At 53.0% G+C, this 23,690-nt stretch overlaps 1 protein-coding gene across 2 annotated transcripts in view; it reads left to right on the plus strand.

Annotated features, from left to right (window-relative positions):
- The window catches only part of KCNQ1 (potassium voltage-gated channel subfamily Q member 1), a 405,949-nt gene that overhangs the window by 332,904 nt on the left and 49,355 nt on the right, over positions 1 to 23,690 (plus strand). For both annotated transcript variants that reach the window (XM_054438695.2, XM_054438696.2), the window contains exons 14-15: positions 843 to 889; positions 1,817 to 1,878. In XM_054438695.2, the coding sequence (XP_054294670.1) occupies positions 843 to 889; positions 1,817 to 1,878 (109 nt within the window). The remainder of the gene's footprint in view (positions 1 to 842; positions 890 to 1,816; positions 1,879 to 23,690) is intronic.

Genomic DNA, 23,690 nt, shown 5'->3' on the forward strand with positions numbered 1-23,690 from the left:
GGAGGGGCTGAGACCCTGAGTTCTTGCCTCTCAACCACCCCCTTCTCCTCACCACCCCCACCCCTGCAGAGGGAGGGCAGCTGGCCACGGCCACGGTTCACAGCCGGCCCACCAGGCAGCTCTGCCTTGTTCCCTGCCCGGATCTGAGATGATGGAGGAGTTGGGGTAGGGGAGGCGCGTAGGGGAGGCAAACACCCGCCTCCATCCCTGCTCAGGCAGCGACACCAGCTTCACACTCCCCACAACTTCAGGACACTCGGCAGCCAGCCCACCCGCCTTCCCTGTCACCTCTGAGCAAGGGGCTGGGCCCAGCCCTGGGAAGACACTGCCTGGTGCCAGGCCCCACCCCACGGGTCTCCCCCGACTGGCCTGGAGCTGGAGACCCTGACTGTGGGGAGCCAATGTGTTCCCATGGAGGCACCATCTTCCCGGGCCTGCACAGGCTCAGAGCAGCTGTGCCTCCGAGATGGGCTCGCCTGGGAGCTAGCTCCGTGTGTTACAGGGTATGGCTGGGAGCCCGTGTGCATTCTGGCCACAGGCGAGGGGTCAGGCTGCCTTGCCCATGGCTGACCCACTGCCTCCTACTCCTACACCCAGGGAGGAAGTCTGAGAGGCAGCCCACCGACTCCTCCTCTCCGAGCTCCCTGCTCACCCCCTCAGGAGCACGGCCCTCTGGGGGGTTGGGAGTGACCTGGCAGATCTCAGGGTCGGGGGTGTCCCCAGAGTGGGTGGGCAGTACACTGTCTTGCTGGGCACATCAACCTGTCTGTCGCACAGATGGCAGTGCATCTGTGCAGTGCCAGGGCCAGGTGTGAACTGGTGTCTGTCTCCTTCTCTCCCAGGCTGGACCAGTCCATCGGGAAGCCCTCACTGTTCATCTCCGCCTCAGGTGGGTTTCTGTGTCAGTTGCTCTGGGCCCAGCAGCCTGCAATGGACTCTCCCGCAACTCTGCCCTCCTGGCTCTCCCCATGATGTCAGAACGGGCCACTGGGCCTCCAAAGTGCATGACATGAAATGAAAGCCAGGGGGTAGGGGGAGGTAGACCCCACCCTTAGCAAAGTGGCTCCAAAGTACGTTTTACAAAGGAATATTCAGGTTTCATAAGAACCTACCTGGGTCCCTTTAAATTCCAGGGCGTTAAGGTTAGGCTCTGGGTGTGGAAACATGAACCCAGGGCAACTTTGCAGAAGGGGGTGATCCTGGGGATGGGCTTGGGGTGGGGTTTGGGTGGGGTGAGCTGCCAGCCCAGAATTCAAGACACTATGGGTGGGGGCCTTGCAGGGCTCAAGTTGAGAGGGACAGAAGCACCTGGCCGCAGCATGGGGGCTGGTTTTCTGGCTCCTCGACCAAATTCCTTGGGTCCCCTGGACACGGGGCTGTGAGTCATTCTGGGGAATGACAGGGAAAAGGCACATTCCCTGGGGTTTCCCTAGCCCAAATGCAAACAGCAGCCATGGCTCACAGTGTGGGCTGGTGTGACGGGGGCAGCTGAGAGGCTGTGTCCCCCAGCCTGGAGTCAGGCCTATGCCTCCCTGGCAGTGTGGCCAGCTTAGGCAGCCCCCTAGGGCTCTCGGAGGTCAGAGGTGGAGAGGGTGGAGCAGGATGGAGCCCAGGTCCCCAGCTGCAGCCATGCCCGGCCACCGTACCACCCCTGGTATTTTTGTCATAGGACACTTTTTAAAAATGTCCTAGTAGGTTTAGGCATTTTGACTCTCAGCTACCTCCCCCAGCCCTACCACCCCACTCCCCAAGCCCAGTTGGGGTCCCCAGCCCACCCCAGCACTCGCCCCTGATTTGGGTGTTTTATCCCCCATAGAGAAGAGCAAGGATCGCGGCAGCAACACAATCGGCGCCCGCCTGAACCGAGTAGAAGACAAGGTAGGCTCACCGCGCTGGCCCGCGGTGGCTCTGGTTAGCGTCCTGGGGCCAGCAGGCACCTCCCTGTGGTCTGCGTGTGAACGTGAAGCTCCTGCAGCCCTCCCCACCTTCCCGCCAGTGCCTACCGCAGGCTGCTCAGCAACTCCCAAGAGGGGCCCAGGCCCACTGCCCACCTGGCTAGGCATTGGTCCCCCATGGAAGGAGCCAGGCCAGGCTGGTTTCTCATCCTCTGACAAGTGACGTCTTTACTGGCAGGTGGCACCAAGTGCCCCCTCCCCCCAGCTCTTTCCCACTGCCTCTCGTAGTCTGCTTTGTGCTCTGCGAGCCTCCTGGCTGTGTCCTGAGTGGAGGGTGGCAGGAGCTGGCCTCACATCCCAGCCTTCTCTTGGGCCCAGCTGTCTGGGGCCTCCACTTGGGGCCGGCCGAGGGCTCAGGGAGGTGCAGGGCCCAGCTGGGATGGGTTCATGGGAAGACAGGCATCTTCTGTTCACCCCGAACCCACCAGGCCCCCACTCCCCCGCCACCAGGCTCTGTGCCCGTCACTCGGTCCCTCAGGCTGGAGCCTCTCCCTCAGGCGCCCTGGGAGCTGCCGGAGGATCTGGGCGGTGGGAGGGCCTTTCTCGGGCCCATGGCTGAGCCCACCACTGCCCTTTGAAGTCTCTGTGGTTTGAAGCGGGCTGTTATCTTGCCGAACAGCAAGTCCGTCTACATGGACTTTATCTGAAAGTAGCTGAGAGGCTAAAAATAGAGGAATTTCAGTTGGGCAGGGAGTGCGTCTGCCGCCCGGTTTCCCCGGTAACGCCTGGCTCTGGCCTGCTTCCATCTCGGCTGCAGCCGGGCAGGCGGGGCAGGCACAGCCCAGCCCAGGCTCCTGCTCCTGCCCCACCCGTCCTGGCCCCCAGGACCTGCGGCGTCACCCTCTCCCCACCTGGCACCATCTGCCCGTGGCCTGGGGCGGCCGTGGGGCCCTGAGACCAGCAAACTGGGTCAGGCAGAAAGAGCGAAGGCTGGTGTTCAGGTGCCTGGCCCCGTGGGGCTGTGTGACCACAGTACCCTGTCCCATGGGCCTGGCCACCCTCTGTCAGCACAGGCCTGAGCAGGGCTGGTGCAGGCCTTTGCCAGGCAGATGGCCCAGTGGGAGATAGCGCCCATCTGGCAGAACAGGAAGCAAGACCCGGGAGAGGTCAGTTCACAGGACTGGCAAGCTCAGAGGCCCAGAAGCCTTGGCCTCTCTGCTGCCTGGGGAACACGGTGTTTCCTTGGCTTTCTCTTTGCGCAAGGGCTGGGTGACTCCTGGCTGGCACACCCAGTACGGCAGGGCCGGGTACCCTGTGTTGTTGGCATGGCCAGGAGTTTCTAGACATCAAGGAAAGCTGTGGTAGAGACAGGGAGTGGCACCCAGTTCCCCAACCTCCACTCCTGCTTCCATCTCGGCTGCAGCCAGGCAGGCGGGGCGTGAACATCCCTGACGTGCAGGAGTGTCGGTGGCCCTTTCTGGACAGCACAGGCTGGGGACAGCCCCCGCCTTTCCCCGCCACTCCCTGCCCAGCTCTGGTTCCATTGCCTATGCTACTGTCCCAGGCCTTTCTTATGGCTCTGCCCCTGCTCCATGGGACAGGCCACCCTTTAAGCCCAGACCTGGAGCCTGGCATCCTGCGGGGGTGATGGTGGGTGGCAGACAGGGCCTCCTGAAGTGCAGCGGCCCCTTCCTGACGTGCACAGTGGTCGTCCAGCAGCCTGCTGGGGCCTGGGAACAAGGACACAGTCCTCAGTCAGCCAAGGTCGGTGTGGGGGCCTGCAGTGGGGCCAGCGCTGGCCTTGAAGGCACAAAATTATGCACCCAGTTTCTTCACATCTGAGCAACAAAGGGAAGCATTTTCCGGAGTCCCTGATCCCTAGGGCAAGGTTTAAGAACAAGGCTGGGGCCACATCCTGGTGCCCTGTCAGGCTCTGAGCCGGGGCCACGAGGATTCTGGTAGATTCTGCATGCACAGCCCTGGTGGGCCCTGACTCCCTGCCGTTACATTCGAGTCCTCTGCCTGGGGTCTCTGAGGTGGTGAGTGGCACCCACAGTTGACACTAAATCTCAGCCCCTCTGAGGGGTCTACCTGGAACCTGGCTGCCCATCAAAGAGTTGACAGAGCTGTGCTGACCTAGGCGGGTAGGTGGTAGCCTACCTGGTCCTTGCCTTGCCACTGACTGGTGCACCCCTCAGGGACAGACCCTAGGAAAAGGGCCTGGCTGGGCCTGGAGGGCTTGGTGGCACAGCCTGGCTCGAGTTATCTCCGTTATCAGTGCAGCCATCGGGACCGTAAATACCCCAAGCGCAATCCTGCTGACTTCGGGAAGTAGGGGCAGGAAATCCAGCAGCCGCCCGGCCCTCAGAGGCCCAGCAGGCGTGCAGCAGTGCCAATGCCCGCCGGCCCCGCCAACCCCAGCCAGAGCCCCTGGCCTTCCCCACCGGCACCCTCCCCCACCCCATCCCGCCGGTCTGGCTGCCTGCCGGAAGGGAGTCAAGGCCCCAGCCTCCAACTGTTTTCTCAGCTCAGCTCAGCCCCTCAGCCGGGCTGTGCAGTGAGTCCCATCCCAGGCCAGCTTGCCTAGCCATGGGATGAGAGGTCTCTGGGATGCACAGCTGGCTGGCACCCCTCTTGGAAGGGGTCATGCTAAGAATCAGGGAGTCCTGGAGTGTCCCTTTGCAGGGAGTTCACCAGTGCAGGCCAGCTGAGCTTGTTCAGGGCTGCCTCAGTTTCCCTGGCAGGGAACCCTCTTCTTCCTTGGTGTCCTGGCCAGGGACCCACATTGGAGAGAGCGGTCTGGGGTCTCCCTTCTCGCCACAGTCCTGTGGCCTCATCAAAACTCTTGCTTGACAGTGCAGTGTCTGCTCCAACACAGACCTCCCAACTACCTTGCAGGACGTCCCCATTCCAGGGATCCCTTCCACCCCTGTGCCTGTCCTCGTAGCTCAGGTTCTGCCTCACTCCAGGGTGTGGAGAGCAGAAACCCACCCACACCAGCAGACCCAGGGGCCTCCTCACAGCAAGTCTACTTCCTGCGGGCCTCCCTCCCGTGTCAAATGAGAGGGTTTGACTCCTGCTTGTGTCCTTAGGGTCAAAAGTCACAAAAGCTGCCTCATGCCCTTTCTGTTTCCATCTTAGATTATTGTCTTCTTTATCCTGGAGAGGACTCTTATTTGCTCAAATGCCCACATAAATCCTCTTTTACAGATGGGGAAACCGAGGCTCAGAGAGACTGAGTGGTCGCCTGAGGTCACACAGCTAGTTAGGTGAAGAGCTGGTCCCAAGGAGGACACAGACAGGGGTGGGAGATGAGGTGGAGAGAGCAAGGAGGGGTTTCGTATCACCCAAAGTCCGTATGGAGAGGCTGAGGAGGGTTGAGGCCAGGGGCAGGCTAGGGGCGCCAGCAGCAGGGCCCAGAGCCTTCAGTGTGGGCCAGGGACCAATGCAGGCGGTCGGGAGAGGTCCGGAGAGAACTGGCCCTGCCCACTCCCGCTCTGGCCCCACTGGGCCTCCTGAAGTCCCACACAGGGCTGGCAGTCCGTGTGGGGGCTGCATACCCCAGACATTCTGAGGAATAGATGGCAGAGGCCGCTCCAGCCCTCCTCCCCCAGCAAGTATTCTTAGCTTGGTCTCCAGGACCTGCCACACTGTTTACGTTGGGCCCTGTTTATTTTGCAAGCTAAGCTCATACTGCTTTTGCTGATATGAGGAGCACAGTGGGCTGGGAGAGTTTCTTTCTTCTCTGTTTTTGCCGGAAATGTTCATGGCTGAGAGCCGGACACAGGGGAGTCCTCGGTTTCCATGCCGCAGTTCAGAAAGCGTTGGGCGGGAAGGGGCCCCCACCACCTGACACTCCTTTCACTGCCTCTGGTCCCAGAATCCAGGCCTCCAGGATGAGAATGCTCCCCAACCCGGGACTCCCAAAACCACACCCTGCCCATGCCTTTACCAAGCTGCGTGCATGACCCCAACCTCCAGGATGCAGGCAGGCCCAGCCTCCCAGAATTGGGTGTTTGCCCCTAGACACTGCTATCCTTTCCCTCATTCCAGTGTGACTCCTCCATCGACCAGGCTACAAGCTGGACCCCAAGGCTTTTTTGTCTTGGGCAGTTCCCCGAGCTGCATCCCCAGAGCCGCCTTGCTGCTGTTCATCCTCTCCCTTCAGCCCAACCCCTGCTGAGTTCAGGCCTTTATCATCTCTTACTTGGATTATTTTTCCAGCCGTATATGCGGTCTCCGGCCTCTCCTCACACCCACCAATCCTTCACATTGTATATTATTTCTTAAACACTGCTGAAATCTCACTTACTAATATTTAATATATCAGAATTTTTGTGCCAGTATTTATGTGTGAGATACATACATGACATAATTTTCCTTTCTTGTATGGTCTTCATCAGGTTTTGGTGTCAAATGTATGTGAGCCTCACAGACTAAGTTAAGAAGTGTTCCCTCTTTTCCTATATTGGGATATTTTGTATAAGATTAGAATTTTATTTTCCTCGAATGTTTGGTGGAATTTAAAGGTAAAGACATCTAGGCCTGGTGTTTTCTTTGTGGGAAGATTCATCATTCCTGATTCAATGGCCCTAAAAATTATGGACTGTTCAGGTTTTCTATTTCTTCTTGTATCAGTTTTGATAAGTTACATATTCTAGGAATTTATGCATTTCATTTTAGTTTCCATGTGCATTGGCATTTATTATTATTTTAATGTCCGTCCATTAGCATTTAGTCCCATTTTTTATTCTCAATATTATTTATTTGTGCCCTCACTGTTTTCCCCCTTAGTGGTCAAACTTGACACTATTCCCCTGTCTTATTAAATGTTTAGTGGACTCCTGGCTTTGTTGATCCTCTCTATTGTGATTTTGTTTTGTTTCATTCACTTCTGTTTATTTTATTCCTTCTATTTCCTTGGCCTTAATATACTGTTCTTTCTCTAACCTCTCTAAATTAAGAATAGGATAATTCTTAATTTTCAGGCTTCCTAAATTTCCTTTTTGTTTTAATTTTTCTAACCACTGTTAATCTCATGACTTTCTAAATTTTTGAGGTACGCATTTAAGCTTATAAATTTTTCCTTTAAATATCATTCAAACTACATCTCCCACATTTTGATATATGGCATTTAATTTAAATCTTCATTCACTTTAGTATTTTTCTAATCTCCATTATGATCTCTTGTTTATCCTAGGAGTTCTGTAGCAATGTGGTTTTTGTCATTGTTATAATTGTAGCACAGCTTTCTCATAATGTTGCCCTCTTGTCAGAGAAAGCAATCCATATGATATTAATCCTTTAGAATGTTTTGAAATATGATTTACGGCAAAAATATGGTCAATTTTTGTAAATGTGCCTTCTGTACTTGAAAACAAGGTATATTCTGACATTGTTGGGTGCAGTGTTATGTTCATATCCACTGGAACAAGCTTGTTAATTGGTCTGTTCAAATCTTCTATATGCTCATTGGAATGTTTTTATCTGCTTGATCTATTATTACTGAGAAGGCATAGGGCAAATTTCTGTTTAACTTTCTAAGAAGCTTCTAAACTGTTTCCAAAGGATTTATACCATTTTGCTTTCTCACCAGTAAAGTATAAAGGTTCCACTTTCTCCACAGCCTTGCAAATACATGGTCTTTTCTATTTTAGCCCTTTTAGTGAGTATGTAATGGTATCTCATTGTGGTTTTGATTTGCATTTCCCTAATGACTAATGATGTTGAGCCACTTTTCATGTGCTTATTAGCCATTCATAGTCTTCTTTGGTGAAATGTTTATTCAACTCTCTTGCCCATTTTCTAATTAAGTAGTCTGTTCTATTATTGAGCTGCAAGGGTTTTTTATATGTTCTGGATACAGGTCCTTTATCAGATCTATGACTTGCAAATATTTTCTCCCATTCTGTGCCTGTCTTTTCATTTCCTTAATCACATCTTTTAAATCACAAAAGTTTTTAATTTTAATGAAGTCCAATTTGTCTTTTCTTATATGGCTCAGGCTTTTGATGTTTTATCTAAGAACTCTGCCTAATCCAAAGCCATAAACATTTTCTCCTGTTTTGTTTTGGTTTTTTTTCCTTCTAGAAGTTGTATAGAATTAGCTCTTACATTTCGGTCTATATTTACTTTGAGGTAATTTTGGGGTATGATATGAAGTACAGTCTAGATTTGTTTTGTTTTATTCTTACTTATGGATATCCAATTGCCCCAGAACATTTGTTGAAAATACTCCATTTCCTCCTTTGAATTATCATGGCTTCTTTGTCAAAAATCATAATTTTTGACATAAATTTATAGGTTTATTTCTGGATTTTCAATTCTATTATGTTGGTCTATATGCCTTTCTGTAAACCCATACTATACTGTCTTGATTATTGTAGGTTTATAGTAAGTTTCAAAATTAAATTATGTAAGTTTTCTAATTTTGTTCATCTTTTTACAAATTGTTTCTGTCTATTGTAAGTCCTATGAATTTTCATATAAATTTTAGTTTCAACCTGTCAATTAAAAAAGAAAGGCCTGCTGGGATTTTGATAGGCAATGTGTTGAATCTATAGATCCATTTGGGGAAAACTGACAACTTAACAAAATTGAGTATTGTAATCAATGAACATGGTATATCCCTCCATTTATTTGATCTACTTTAATTTTTTCAGTGATATTTTGCAGTTTGGGGCACATAAATTTGATACTTCTTTTGTTACATTTACTCCTAAATATTTTATTTGTTATGCTAGTGTTCATGGAATTGTTTTCTTAATTTCATTTTGAATTAATTGTTCATTACTAGTATATAGAAATAACATTAAATTTTTATATCAATCTTGTAAACTATGACTTTTCTGTTCCTGGCTTTAGCCATTTTTGTTGTTGCTATTGATTTCTTAAGATTTTCTACATATAGGATCATGTCTTGTGTCAATAAAGACAATTTTTACTTCTTTCCAATCAGATGCCTTTAATTTCTTTGTTTTGCCTAATTGCACTGGCTTGAACTTCAAAAAAAATATTGAATAGAAGTGCTAGAGCAGATCTTGTGGGAAAAATCATTCAATCAGTTTCCATTAGCTCTGAGTTTTCCATAGATGCCTTTTATCATGTTGAGAATATTTCCTTCTATTTTTAGTGTGTTGAGAGCTCTTATTATGAATGAATATTGGATTTTGTCAAATGCTGTTTCTGTGTCTAGTGAGATGGTCCTGTGGTTTTTATTCCTTGTTCTACTGATTTTGTATAATATATTAATTTTCAGGCGTTAAACCAATCTCACATTTCTGGAATATATCCTACCTGGGCATGATATATAATCCTTTTCATATGATGCTGCATTTAGTTTGCTAATATTTTGTTAAGAATGTTTGCATCTTCAACCTAGGAAAGCTGATTGAAAGAAAAAAAAAGAATGTGCTTTATATTCATAAAGGATACTGGTGTGGTTTTCTTTTCTGACTTTGATGTCAGATTTTTAAATCCTTTTCTCTTTAATCCTACAACCATAGGATTTCAGGTTTGTCTTTTGTAAACACTCTATTACTGAGTTTTTAAAAAATCATTTAATACATTTACATTTAATATAATTTCTAATAGATTTGGATTGAATTCTAGCAGTGTATTTTGTGCTTTCCATTTGTACTAAATCTGTAATATTTATTTTTCTCCTCTTTCTTGCCTCTCATTAGATTATTGCTTCTCATTCTACTTTTCTGTCTACTGGTTTTGAAGTTACGTACTCTACTACCATCCTTGGAAAGGTTAACCTAGAACATTTTAAATGAATATATATCAGAAGTAATTGCTGTATCTACCCATATCTGTAATAAAATAGGGATCCTAGAACACTTTAACTTCAATTATTCTCCTCCTGACTTAGTACTTTGCTGTTGTATATTTTAGTTGAACTGTGTTTAATTTTTAACTCACTAATTGGTAGTGTTTTATACAATCAATATTTGTTTACATTTACTCACCCATTTGCCTCTTTGTCATTTGTTATTTCTTTTTTATCTCAGATCTTACCTTTTTATGTGACTGAGGGATTCATTTAAATTTTCTTCGGTGAAAAACTCTCAGATTTTGTCTGCAAATGACCACTTTACTGTCATCTTAAAAAACATTTCTACCAATTATAAAATTATGGGCCTTAGGTTATCAAAATTCTTTTTTCTTAACACATTTAAAAATGTTATTGAACTATCCTTTGGCTTCCACTGTTACTGTTGAGAATGAAGATGATGAATTGTTGCTCCTTGGAAGACAATCTATCTTTTTTCTCTGGCTGCCTTTAAGATCTTTCCTTTGACTCTAGTCTGCATTTTCACTAGGATGTGTTAATAGGTTTCTTTTGTTCTGCCTGAGCTACCTTACTTGGTGGTTTGGTGTCCTTCATCAGTTCTAGATTATTGTCAGTTAATACTTCCTAAGATTTCACTTCAGTCTCATTATCTCCTTCTGAAATTTTTATTGGCCAGTAGTAGACCATCTCACTCCCCTTCATGTCTCTTAACCTTTTTTTTTTTAAATCACTTTGTCTCTCTATTATACTGTATTCTGGAATCCATCTTCCAGTTCACTAGTTGTTTCTTCGACTGTGTTTAATCTGCTGTTAAAACTGTTCAGTGAATTTTAAACTTCAATTATTATTATTTTATTTATAAAAGTTCTGTTGAGTTCTTATTCATATCTGATAGGTCATTTTAATTGTATCTTCCTCTTTACTTGCATGTTCAAACTTTAAAATTTTCTTGAAGTGTATTAAATATGGCTATTTTATATTGAGCTTCTCTTAATTCCAGTATCTAAAGTATTTCTGAGTTCACCTCCCTGTTTGATTTTTTCTTCTGCTGACTCTCATTCATGGTGTTTCATTTCCTTTCTGTTTTTTTTTTTCATTGTAAACTTATATATCTTAAAATTTATCTGTGGGAATTTTTGAAGTCTGGTGTGAAGTTGGGGTCCTCAGGGAGGAATCATGTTTACCCCTTCCATTGCCACATTTGTGGGTGTACTGCCAGCCTGGACTTTCAATTCTAGGCTCAAAGTTTTCTAGGCCACTTAGGTAGTATGAGTTCAAGCCTCCAAGCTGAGCATGGACTAGCTTGTGAATATGACTTTCCAGGACAGAACTTGTTCTCCTTCTCTTAGCAGTAATGCAGTTTTCTTTACAATCTTCTCAGGGAGTAGGAGATTTTTCATTGGCCCTCACAATGAAAGTAGAGCCCTTTGAGGGTCCCAGCTTTATGTAAGTCTCTGCTATGAGACTTCCTGGGGCAGGCCTGGGCTTTGACACATAACCATCTATTCCTGGTGAAACCAAAGCTCAAGTTCGTCTCACTCATCAAATACCTTCAGGGCCTCTATTACCTGTGGGGTTCCACTTTCACTGAGTTTTCAGCCTCTAACCTCCCTTACTTCCTGGTCAGCTCATCCATGCTAGCCACAGATATCATTTTAAATTTTCTAATAGCCACTTTTTTAATTTAAAATAAATAGGTAAAATTGATTACAATAATATATTTTATTTAACCCAATAGATCCAAAATACCATTTCAATATATAATTAATATTTTTAAAACTCTTAAAATTGTTGACATTCTTCTTTTTCATACTGGGTCTTCAAAAGCCACTGCATATTTTACACATTTCAATTTAGACACTGAGTTTTCATGAGAACGACTTGGTCTGTATTTAGATTTCATAAAATTTACCATTGAAAAAGGAGATTCCCATGCCTAAGTCATTTCAGACATACTGAAGGGTTTTCTAATAATTGAATGAAGGATCTATCTTTAAATTTTAATTTTAATTTATTAAAATGAAATGAAAATTCCATTCCTGGGTCTCAGTCGCCACTTTTTAAGTGCTGTGCCACACAGATTCTGCTATGCAACAGCGCTGCTTTGGACAGGCATGGCCGTGCGCGCATGTGGGGAAGTGAGTGTGGCTCCCCCAACGTTTACCCAGGCCAGGCCCAGGGAAATGCTCAGTGAGTGCCCATAGAATGTGGTGAATGTGGATGGCAGGGACCATATGGGAGAGCACACTCTAGTAGTTGCCATCTCATGGCCCCAGTGCCCCTCTCCACCCCATGTCCCCAACAGAGATGCATCCCTGCAGACCCCTCCTGGGCTCCTTCTCCACAGCATCCTCCCCAAGTTCCCCTGCCTCGAGTCCCCAGAGCTCATGACCCACGCCTCCCCAAGGTCCCTAAGGAATGTCCGCTTGGGATTCTGGTTCTTTTCCGGTTCTCTGCAGCCAGGTCTGTTCCCTGGCGTAGCTTCGCAACTGGAAGGTGCTGCTCAGGAGACTGTGAGAAGTGTGCATCGGTGCATGCAGGACACATTTCCAGGCTGTCCCAGAGGCCAGGGAACACCTTGCCACTGAAGGGCTGGTTGCATCAGAAAGTTAGGCAGCCTGGACTGCCCTGGCAGCCCCAGACCTGCCTCTCCTCGGCAGCTCCCCCTCCCCTCGCGCCACCCCCCCACCCACCCCCAACCCAACACTCCTCTCTCTGCTGCTGGGCTGCTCTTGAGTGACAGGGCCGTAAATAGGCAAAGGCGGGGGCTCTGACTGATCAAAGGGCTCCCTTTAGAAGCCGTCATTAGTTTGCTATTCTGGGAACTGGTTATTTTAAGGTTAGTGTATTTTTTCTTTCCTGAGGAGCCGTCTTAGTGGATGGCGGAGTCCTGAGGGGCTGCCCTTCAGTCAAACCACACAAGCCCTGTTTTGTCTGGGGTTCCAAAGATAAACCTATAATGAAAGCAGCGTTTGACGCTGAGCACCACCACCCCGTTCCTGCGCAGGGGTGGGTGTGTCTGCCAGGGAGTCCCTGTGCCCAGCAAGCTCCGGGGAGGCTTGCAGGAGGCCCCTGGGGCCAGGTTGAGTCTGCTCCCAGGGAGCCTGAGGTGGGAGCCCTTCAGACCTGGCATTCTCACAGCCATCATGGCTTGCCCGGCCAGGGACCGAGACCCCGTACCCTCCCCCAACTTCAGGCTACCCCCAAAGGCCACACCTAGAACCAGGCTCAGCAGGCACCTCTGAACCGCAGCCCAGCTCTGCCCACAACCTTCTTTGGAAAGACATTGGCCCCACCAGTGGCCAGGGGAACACATACCCCTAAAGTCAAAATGTAAGGAAATGATGATACCCTGTGCTGGCATGGGTGCGGAAGAGCAGACACTCTTCTGTCTTACTAAGAGGTGGGAATTACGAAAGTAACAACTCCTGGAAGGGACTCTAGCACTGCCTGTGAAAACTAGAAACCTGTCGTCACTCCTAGGAAAGAAAAGCACCAGGGTCAGGCTTTGCATGCAAGCTTTGTCATGCGACAAGCTCAAAGCCATCTGTTTGTCCATAGAGAAGCGTAGTATATACTGAGACACCTCGACGCCGCAGCCCCAGTGCCCACCACGGACAAGCTTTTGCCGGCGGTCATTGCTCGGGAGGGATATTGTTGATGTGTCGCTAAGTAAGAAACCAAAGTTGCCAAGGAACGTGATTGCATCTCTGTGGAGCCATACCACCCAGGATGCAGCTGGGAAGGGAGGCCAGGGGACAGCTGCGCTCCGGGATGCTGGGGCTGTCGGCCTCCCCCTTCCCAGGCCCAGCTCCTGGTCACTGGGACCACCGTGGGCTTGGCTCTGAGATCCACCATGAGTTCTCGCTTTGTCCAAGATTGGGATGCGTCAGGTAGTTGGTGTGCTCATTTCGAGGTGTTTTTTTTTCCCCCAGTAAAGTGATTTCACGTGGAGGTGAGTGTGATGGGAAAGGGAGCCTCAGAAACAAGGTCCCACCTTGGTCCTCTGGTCTCCCCTGGGAGGACCACCCCCAATCCTAACATCCTGTGAGGTCCTCCCCACTCAGAGGCTCCTCTCTGTGCCGCCCACCCTCGGATAGGTTGCCATGAGGTTGCCAGAGGCTGGCAAAGGGCACTTGTCAGCTGCAGATTGCAGCCCTGCCCCGGGACTTGGAAGGGATCATATTCCTTTGACCCCCAGGTCATGACCCCCAGATCATATCCCAATGACCCTCTGCCATACCATGAGCCCAAATGACCCTCAACCTGCCACAGAGACAGCCCCCACTAACTGCCGCTGGGTGATGGGACCGTGGAGAGCGCCAGCTCAGAGGAGAAGCCTGTCTGATGTGGCTCCCGTCCTCCTCTGCTGGGGTTGTCTACACTATCCCCACTCGGTGACACCAGGAGTTGGCATTGCCTTTGGTTCTACTGCTCCGGACAGCCCTGGCAGTGGTGCCCTAGCCTGGCCCAGCACCTACTGAGACAGCCGGGCCAAGCCCCATCCTGCAGGTGCAGTCTCACTTTGTCACCCTTGGTTACCCATGGGACCCTGAACCTCATAGGAGGGGCTCATCACTCAGGGTCCTCATCCAGGTGTGGCCCATCCACACCCAGCATCCAGCTGTGCACACAGGGCCACACACAGACCCCCTTCCCATCCCATCCCACACAGGGCAAATCCTGACCTCCTCTCGCGCCTTTGGAGCCAGTGGCTGAGGTGCAAGCTCTGCCCCCTACACGCGATGGCTGTGAGACTCGGCAAGTTACGTGGGCTCTCAGCGCCTCAGCCTCCTGGCCCCCAGTGGAGGGGACAGGCACCACTATGCCGATCGCTCACGTGCAAAGGCCCTGTGGAGTGGGCAGTGTCACAAGCTCCTGGCCCAGGAGGCCTGCTTGGCTGATGGCAGAGCTCAGAGGGTGTGAGCATGAGGATGGCATCAGGGGCCTCTCTGCAAGTTCAAGTTCCGCCTCAACCCTACTACGTGGCCCTGGCCAGGCCTCCTGAATCCGGGTCTTGGTTTCCCCAGCTATCCAGCGGCTTCCTGCTTCTCTTACCCTCAGCAATCCCCCAAGAACTGTTCTTTTCCTCACACTAGCGTCTGTCTTTCTTGGGGTGTTTCTCTCTTAGCCTGCCTGTGGGGGACAATTGCCACCCTCAAGCCTCTCCTGAATGACTCTATTTATAGGCCTCCAATATTGGCCAGAGAGGAAATTTAAGTCTTTTTAAAAATTCAGCTCAAGTGTGTGTCAACTTCTGTGAGTGCAACTGCTTCAGAGAGAGGCTGGGATAGGACAGCAGGCGGCAGGGGCGTGTCAGGTGCCCCAGCAGGACGGTGGCCGGAGCCCGCAGTGGCCGAGCCCTCCCTGGGCACCGTGTGCGGATCTATAATCGACAGCATCAATTGCGGGAGTCCGGCTGGGCTGGCCGCCTGCAGGGGCCAGGGCGTGAGGGCGGTGCAGAGCCTTGTCTGTGCGGCAAACCCTGCCTGGCTGCCCCGGCCAACCTCAGAAAAACATGCATTTTGGTCAAAATGGGCCCCTTTTTAAACTTGTCACCCCGTAGGTCAGGGCACAGCCTGCCCCCAGCCTGTTCTGCATATTAAGCAGTGGCTTGGTCACCACCAAAAATAGATGTCCCGACCCGAGCCTCCCCTCCCTCCCGGGGAGGGGACCTGGCCGTGCCGGCTGGGCTGGGAAACCGCGGGCGGAGAAGGAAGGACGGGGCGAACCGGCGGCACAGGCCCAGCACGTCCCGGGCCCTCCCTGTCAGGTGTGGACCCCGAGGTTGTGCAGGGTCTTGGCGGCAGCTGCGGGTGGGGGTGGGGGGCCTGGGCCTCCCGGGCTCGGGTTCTGGCCCCCGGGTCAGATGTGGCGCTGGCGGCAGGTGGATGCCCAGGTCCCCGCCGCGCCGCTCCGGGCAGTGGGACCGGCTTCCCGCCCTGGCTCCGGGCCCGCAGGTGGGGGCTTCCGCCTCACTCTGGACGGCGGCGTCCACAAAATGGCTGACGCTGCCGTTTAAAACTGGGACGCCGCGCACGGCAGTCCCTGCACGGAGCCGGTGTTTACTTTGCCGCGCGAACAGCCTTTCGTTGCCCGGGTTCCGAGTGCTCCAGAGGCAGATGGAAATTTTTGTGGATTAAACACGGGGCCGAGGCGCGCTGGGCTGTTTGGGTTGGCAACCTGAGCCCTCCCCACCCCGTTCCGCGTCCGCTGCTTCCCGCCCTGGTCCGGCGCTTCCATTCATGGCCCGGAGGCCCCTCCCGCACTCCCGCGGCCTCCAGGGGGTGGCCCTGCAGGTCCACCCCCTGCAGGCCTGAACCCCTCTCCAAGTGTGGAGGCCTGAACCCCTCTCCAAGTGTGGAGGCCTGAACCCCTCTCCAAGTGTGGAGGCCTGAACCCCTTGGAGGTCCACCCCTTGGAGGCCTGAACCCCTTGGAGGTCCACCCCTTGGAGGCCTGAACCCCTCTCCAAGTGTGGAAGACGCTGCAGGAATAGGAAGGGGCTGCTCCTCCTCTGAGGGCCCTTCTCAAACCTGGAGCCCCTCTGACCGCCAGATCTTTGTCTGTGAAACAGCAGCCAGTGTGTGGACCAGGCAGGAGTGGATGGGGTGTGCCCACAAGTCCAGCACCCAGAAAACCCCCAGCACAGGGTCCCTTTTACAGTGGCGTCTGCTCTCAGGAAGGTAGAAAGTGCCAGGTGGATACGAGGGGCGGGGCCGTGACCCCTCCCTCTGCCCAAGAGAAACTCTCTCCATCAGGTCGGACCCAGGCCTTTCAAGAAGAGGTTGCAGGGTGTGCGGGCTGCCAGGAAAAGGTCTGTGCGGGTGAGGGAGCGCATCCTATGGATATCTAGAGGAAGAGCGTTCTGGACGGAGGGCACAGCGGTTGTGGGGTGCGGGCTTAGGCAGTGCCTGGACCACCTTGGCAACAGCAGGAGGCACTGTCCAGAGCCACGGACAAGGGGGAGCCTGGTGGCGCAGACCACCCTGTGAGGCCTCAATTAGAGGAGATGGGGGCTTGGGGCCCCGGAGGGCTGAGATCCAGCTCATGGCTTTAGCAGCGTTGTTCTTGCACGTTCAGGATTAGCCGAGTAAGGCGAGCCTGACAGCGGGGCCAGCACGCAGCCCCCTGCCCCTCACCTCCTCCCTGCCCCCAGTCCCCCACATAGGTGTCGTAGTGCACAGCGCCCCCTCTCTTCCCCGCCCCCCGGGAGCCGCAGGTCAGGCACATAAGAGCCATCTGTGTGGGCAGCAAGGTGGCTGCCTGTCTGCTGCCCGCACAGGGACGCTTGTCCAGCAGGGTGAACACCCCATCAGGGCAGGAGCTGCTGAGGAGATGCTGATGCCTGGGTGACTCGTGCTACCTGGCCACCCATCCTCGCTGGGCTACAAATGGGTTCAGCCTCATGGGCATCAGGCAGGGCCCGCCTGGGTGCACCCAACAAACACAAGGGGTCTTGTTCTAGGGCTCTGTGATATCCCCTCTCACTGAGAGGGACCATATCCAATAACGGATGGAAATTGCACTAGCAGGGTCATGTGAGGGCTCCAAGCTTTCTCCAGGACCCAGGAATATCCTCAAAACTGAGGCTGGGCACGGTGGCTCACACCTGTAATCCCAGCTCTTTAGGAGGCCAAGACGGGGGGATGGCTTGAGGCCAGGAGTTCACGACCACCCTGGGCAACATAGCCAAACCCCGTCTCTATGAAAATAAAAATAAAAAATTAGCCAAGCGTGATGGTGTGTGCCTGTAGTCCCGGCTACTCCGCAGGCTGAGTTAGAAGAATCGCTTGAGCCCAGGAGTTCGAGGCTACCGTGAGCCATGATCGCACCACTGCACTCTGGCCTGGGCAACACAGTGAGATCCTGTCTCTAAAAATAAAAGTAAAAAGTTTTTTTTTTTTTTTTAATGAGGCCCTTCTGGAGGGATGGAGGGACCAGAAGTCACAGGAGCAGAAAGGAAAAAAGCAAAGGAATCCTTTTGAAGCACTGTGTACATTTATTCATTCACCTTGTGCCACTGCCTGGGGCTGCAGTGTGAGTAGGATGGGCTGGCCCCTGCTCCTTAGAATGCACAGCCCCATGGCTGGGCAGGGGGACGCACGTAGTGACCCGTAATTACATATCTGTGTGAAGGAGAAAGTACTCGGTTTTCCCAGTCAGTGGAGTCAGGAGCCCAGAGCCAACCAGGAGTGAGTGAGGAGGAGGGTGACACAGGGTGGGAGAGTGTCCAGTGTGTGCAGCCTTGCAAAGGCCCTAGGGCACGAGGGCACATCCTCCTGAGCCCATGAGAGCAGGTGAGGCAAAGCTGGTGAGCGAGGGATGGCCCGGCTGGGCCAAGGATCCAGGGGTGGCTCTGGCTTCATGGGATGAGGGTTACATAGAGGTGAGGGTGCAGTTCCAGGAGTGGTGAGGGGCTGCTGTGAGATGAGGGGTGGCGTCAGCACTTTGGACTAGGGTGGAGACCTTGGGGAGCCAGCCCCCAGTCTGCTGGCCCCACTGATGAGAACAAGCAGACTGAGGGGAGAGAGGTTGGAGAAGGACCCCGAGCTTCTGCTGTGAGCCCCTACGTGGGGATGCTTTGCTCGGAGGGGTGCTGAGGTAGGAGGGTCAGGAGGATCTGGAGCTGTATTTGGACTTGGCAGGCAACTGAAACCCCAGTGCTTAGAGATCAGGTGGAAAAGAAAAGAGGAAGAAGACGGGGGAGTGAGAGAGATGGGAAGGCAGCGAGGGAAGCCTCGGGGAGGCCGTGATCAGGGGTGGCACAGGGGAGAAGCAGGCTCATGTGACTCAGCCCCGAGCCCAGTCAGGCCCCCAAAGACGCTGGACCTTAAAGACACAAAGACGTGATGCATGTGTGTTCACAGATTAGTGGGGAGCAGATGCCGCAGAGAGGGGTGTCAGGGAGCACATCACCTTCCCAGGTGAGGGTGTCCTGGAGGAGGCACAACGTCTGCTGGGCTGGACCGGACCCAGCAAGAGAGCCTGAGCCTGGAGGGCCCCTCTGGCCCCCATCTCCCACTTTCAGCTTCAGCTCTGAAGCCACCACCCAGAACCACATACCTGTTCTTCCCAAGTTTGCTCTCCCTGGCGGAGGGAAAGACGGGAGGTCCACGGATTACCTTGTCTCTTGAAAGCAAGATGCCACCAGTGGGGACCAATGTACAGACAAAGACCAGGCCCAGCCTAGAGCGGGTATAGCTCATCACACCCCCAGAAGCTGCGCAGGAGGAAGGCAGGCAGGCGGCACAGTCAAGACCCAAGTTTGATGACTCAGAGGGTCCTCTGCCTGTGGTTGGCAGGGGTCCAAGGGGTCTTCCCATCTAACTCGCCACCTCCTCCCATGTCCCACTCAACTCCACCCCACAGCAGCCAAGAAGCCAGGGCATCACTTGACCTTCCGCTGCGTCAGTCTCCGCATCTCGCCACCCCTACCCCCCACCTCTCGGGTGCTGTAGGGATGAGGTAGGAGTGGTGGCTATGAACTGGAGGCCTTCACCTCGGGCTGGAGCTCCGAGCAGTCCCTGCTGCTGCCAGACCTGCAGTTGGGGCACTGCACCAATGTCTGGGGAGGCCACGGACGGGGCCCCGGGGCCTCAGGTGACCTGTCTTGTGTATCCCACTTCGTTTCTCTCTTTCCCTAAAATTGAAGTTCTGGAGCAAAAAGAGCCTGAGCTGTGAGCCGAGGGGATCCTCCTCCTCCAAACTGACACCCAGTCACAGAGCAATTGCTAAAGAAACAGTCATGCGTGGGCCCAGAGTGGGCCCCACTGAGCTTCCCCCAACCCAACCTGGCTTGAGCAGGCCCCTGATCTAAACCACCCTACCCCACACCCACTGGGGCTCACCTGGGGTTTGGCCAGCATCCCTAGAAATCAGAGGCCTGCCCCTAATTCTGCCGGCTTCTGGCTTTCCGTTGCCATGGTGACACCCAGCCCCCAGCTACAGATCCCGCCAAATCTTCCCTGCCGTTTTGCAAGAAACAATATTTTTCTGCTCCACAAACTTGGCGGGACCCTGCCTTTCCCCGGGTCCATGAGGAGCCCCACGGGTTCCTTGCCCTGTAGTCTCTCCAGCTCTCATCCCGAGTGCCTCCACAAGCAGGGCTTCCACGGGGCAGGGACCGGGGGAGCAGGGGGTATGGCCAACCCCATGCACAGGGCTTGGAGATGGAGGCCCCTCCCCAGGTGAGACTGGCCTTTGGCCCCCTGCCTCACTCACACAGGGACACCCTTTGTGTTTTTCTACATCTGAGAGCCACCAACATTTCTTAGATGACGTTTTCTTGAACCCACCATGCTTGGTGCATGTAAGTGCTTCTGCAGCAGCCTAGAACCTGTGAAACCATTGGCTTATGGCGCAATGCACTTCCTCCCGGCATGCATGAAAACATAAACATAAATACCAAAATACACAGTGACTATTCGGACACCACCTGAAATCATTGCATGTCCCGCCAGAAGCCAGCACAGCCCCTGGCCCCCTGCCAGGTGACACTGCCCCGTGGCAGCCACAGTGCTGATGAAGCTCTGTTTGAGATCACCACCTGGCGAAGGCCAAGGCGGCCACGTCACTTCTCACGGCTCCTCCCAAACTGAGGAGCATGGAGGACCCTGGGCATTGATGGCGGGGTGGCAGGAAGCACCCATCGCTTTCCTCTCCCGGATCTTCCCAGCACTGTTCCACCTTCAGCCTTTATACCCTGAGGCCAGGCGAGGCCTCCCACTGCCGACCCAGGCCTATCATGGGGCCTGAGAAGTAGTCCTCATTTCCTCGCTCTCACAAACACCCCGACACACCCTCTCCACGGGGAAGGAAAATGTGCCCCGAAGGGGCCTGTGTCCGGGTTCCTGCCCACTCAGCCCCTCAGGGCCGTGTCTCCCTGCGTCAGAGCTGGGCCTGAAGATAATGGGCCCACTGAGGTGCAGGCGGTGGACGGGCCTGGGAAGACCTCGTGGGTTTCCCAGGAAGACAGAGACTGGGAGCCATTCTTCCCGGCTGCAGCAGCTCTCGGCCTGTCCTTGTCCCCACAGAAGCCCCCACTGCTGCGCCGTCCCTCCCGCACCACCTGACAGATGTGATGGTGACAAAACGATGGGGCAGGGAAATGTTCGCCATTCGGTGCCAATAAAGGCGGCCTTTATCCCGACCGTAAATGGTTTCTGTGTGGAGTGAGACTGTGCCTGTCCCGGGCCTAACCCCCCAAGGGCCAGAGAGGCGAAATTAGATCCGTGGGGAGAGATTTTACAACGTATGGGCTGGTGGCAAGTGGCGGCAAACCGTCCCCACGGGGCCACAATGGGGCATTGTTCACGGCCTCACCTGGGCTGTCTCCAGCACCCCAGGATTTACGAGGACTCGGCCCAGAGCCTCGATGCCGGCCGCTCCAGGCAGACTCGGGCGGGGGTAGGGGTGGGGGGGAGGCCCTGTGAAGAGGAGGACAGTGCTGGGGGCTGGGCCACAGAGAGGCCGGGCGGCGCTGGCCCCAGTCCCCAGCTCCCAGCTCCCCAGCAACAGCCAGCCAGGAACGGGCCCCAACATGCCTGCAGACCAAGCGGGTCACATCGCGAATGAGCCCTCATGCTCTGCGTCCCCCACTGGGCAGCCAGAGCTGTGCCTAACAGGGCCAGGAGGCTGAAGACAACCTTTCCTTGGGCTTTCGGTGATGCCAGCTCCAGCTGCTGTGTCATCAAGGTCGGGCTTGGCTGGCCTCTTCCTCGCAGACCTTCTGAAACCCCCCAGACTCCCGTGGCTGTACCAGCCCTGCACCTCCTGGCCACCTGCCCCTGCGTACCCACAACCCTTTCTCGGGAGCTCCAGGGCCCCTTCCCCACGAGCGTCTGCCTGCCTTCTTGTATGTCTTGAAGGTTCTTTGCCTTCTCTGTGCAGCAGGGCCATTTACAGTGTAGCCTGCCCCCTCCTCCTCCCCCAGGCCCCGTACTTCCTCCATTCTGCCCCTTCTAAGGCGTTTGGGGCCTTTTTACAGCCCCCTGCTTGTGCCTGCACTCCCTCCCCTGGGAGCCTGCCTCACCCTGACCACATGGCCTTTGGCACCCAGCTCGAGTGTCCCATCCTGTGAAGTCAGCCAGTTCCCCCAGGCACAGGGGATACCTCTTCCCTTTGGGCACCTGCCCTGCGTACTGTGCCAGCCTCCAGGTTGGCCCAGGCAGCCCAGGCTGCTCAGGGTCATGGCTAACCTAGGGCACTGCGGTGGGCAGATGCAGCCCCTTTCCAGGCCAAGTTCAGCCCTCTCACCCTCACAGGGGACCCAATTGCACAACCATCCACAGCGGCCATGGGACGATGCTGAGTCTTGAGTTAGGGGTGTCTCTCCTCAACCCTGAGAGCAGCCTCTTTTCCCACCCTCAGTGCCCCCACTTGTGGCCCAGGCCCAAGCAAGCCTGCATGGTGCAAACCCACATGGCAGCCCAGGGCCCGGGAATGGCTAAGAAGAAGGGGCTGGACTGTCCACGCCCTGGGTTCCCTACCACGCTTACCCTCCTGGTCACTTCCTTTCGGCTTGGCATCAGGAGGGCTTGAAGAAGACTCCTCAGCCCCACCTACAGACCCAGCTAGTTGCCAACCACCTGGGGTTGTGCCCAGTCCTCAGAACTCACCTGCCCATGGTCATCTGAGCTGTTCCCACAAAAGCCTTCCTTGGGATCCTCAGCCGTCTGTGGGGCCTCCTCACTGGGGTCACCTTAAAAATAGCTGTAGAGGGGTTTGCGGCAGCAGCAGCAGACGTTTTTAAACTAATTCATTGGTAATGGCAAAATTATGCCGAGTTCCCTGAAAAAAAAAATACCCACTCTATTTCCTCATTAACATAATTGCAAACAGAACGAATTTTCTTGATTTCGTGTAAACAACAGCTTGAAATAGTTTATAATCCTTGCAGGTATCAAATTAAGTTCTTACTTATGGTCTGGAAATTAATTACCCTTGCAGCGAGACAAATGTGAAAACTGTGTATTTTTGACAAGAAAATGAAGCAGCTATTGGGGAAAATGTAACTTAATCGTAGCAGAGAAAATTGTTTATAAATTGGTCGCGTTGTTTGAACTCTCGCCTCTGTGGCTCAGGGCTGGGTTGATCTATGCATGTACATTTGCCTAATTTGGGACACGGGAAGGGGCTGCAGGAGCAGGAACAGGACAGGGAGAAGGAGAGGAAGAAGAGGAAGGAGAGCAGAGGGTACCCCCGTGAAGGAGCCCACGAGGAAGGGGACATCAGACAAGAATGCAGGTGGTCAGGCGGCACTTACCTGGCAGGTGAAATCTAAACAGGCACCTTCAAAGGAGGACAAAGCAGCTCCCTTGGGTAACTAGGAAGAGGACACCAGCTGGCGAGGGGCAGAGCAAAGGGCCTGGGACAGGCACGTGCCTGGAACAGAAAGGGAGCCAGTGTGTCTGCATCAAAGTGAGTGAGACAGCAGCGCAGGAGAGAAACTCTCAGAGGCAGGCGGGGTCCGGACCACAGGGGCAGTGGTGCTCAGATTCCATGTGGCTGTCCATCCATGGTGGGCCAGGAGGTCACTGTTGTGGTGACAACCAGCGCTCTTTGGGATGGACTGAAGTGGAATGTGATGTTTAACTTCTGTAGCTGTAAGTTTGAGTGTGTGTGTGTGTGTGCGTGCGTGTGTGTGTGTGTAGCATGCTTGCATGCCTGGACACAGTATGTGTTTGCATGTGTGGTGTGGTGTGGTGTGTTTGTATGTGAGGGAAGTGTGTGTGTTTTGTTGTATGTGGTGTGTTTTCTACGTGTGAGTGTGGTGTGTGTTGTGTCTGCATGTATCGTGTGTGTGGTGTTTGTGTGAGTGTGGTGTGTATATGTTGTATCCAAGAGAGCCAAAGGGAAGTTCCAAGGGGCTCGTGCACTCGGTGTCCAGGGAGCAGCATCTGTGCTGTCTGCAGGTGGTCACCGTTCTCCATCCTGTTACGGCAAATACCCTCCTCTGCATTCTTCCCTTGTGTTTTATTTGCCAGGAGTAGAATT

Source organism: Pongo pygmaeus, chromosome 9 (assembly GCF_028885625.2).
Source record: "Pongo pygmaeus isolate AG05252 chromosome 9, NHGRI_mPonPyg2-v2.0_pri, whole genome shotgun sequence".
NCBI lineage: Eukaryota > Metazoa > Chordata > Mammalia > Primates > Hominidae > Pongo > Pongo pygmaeus.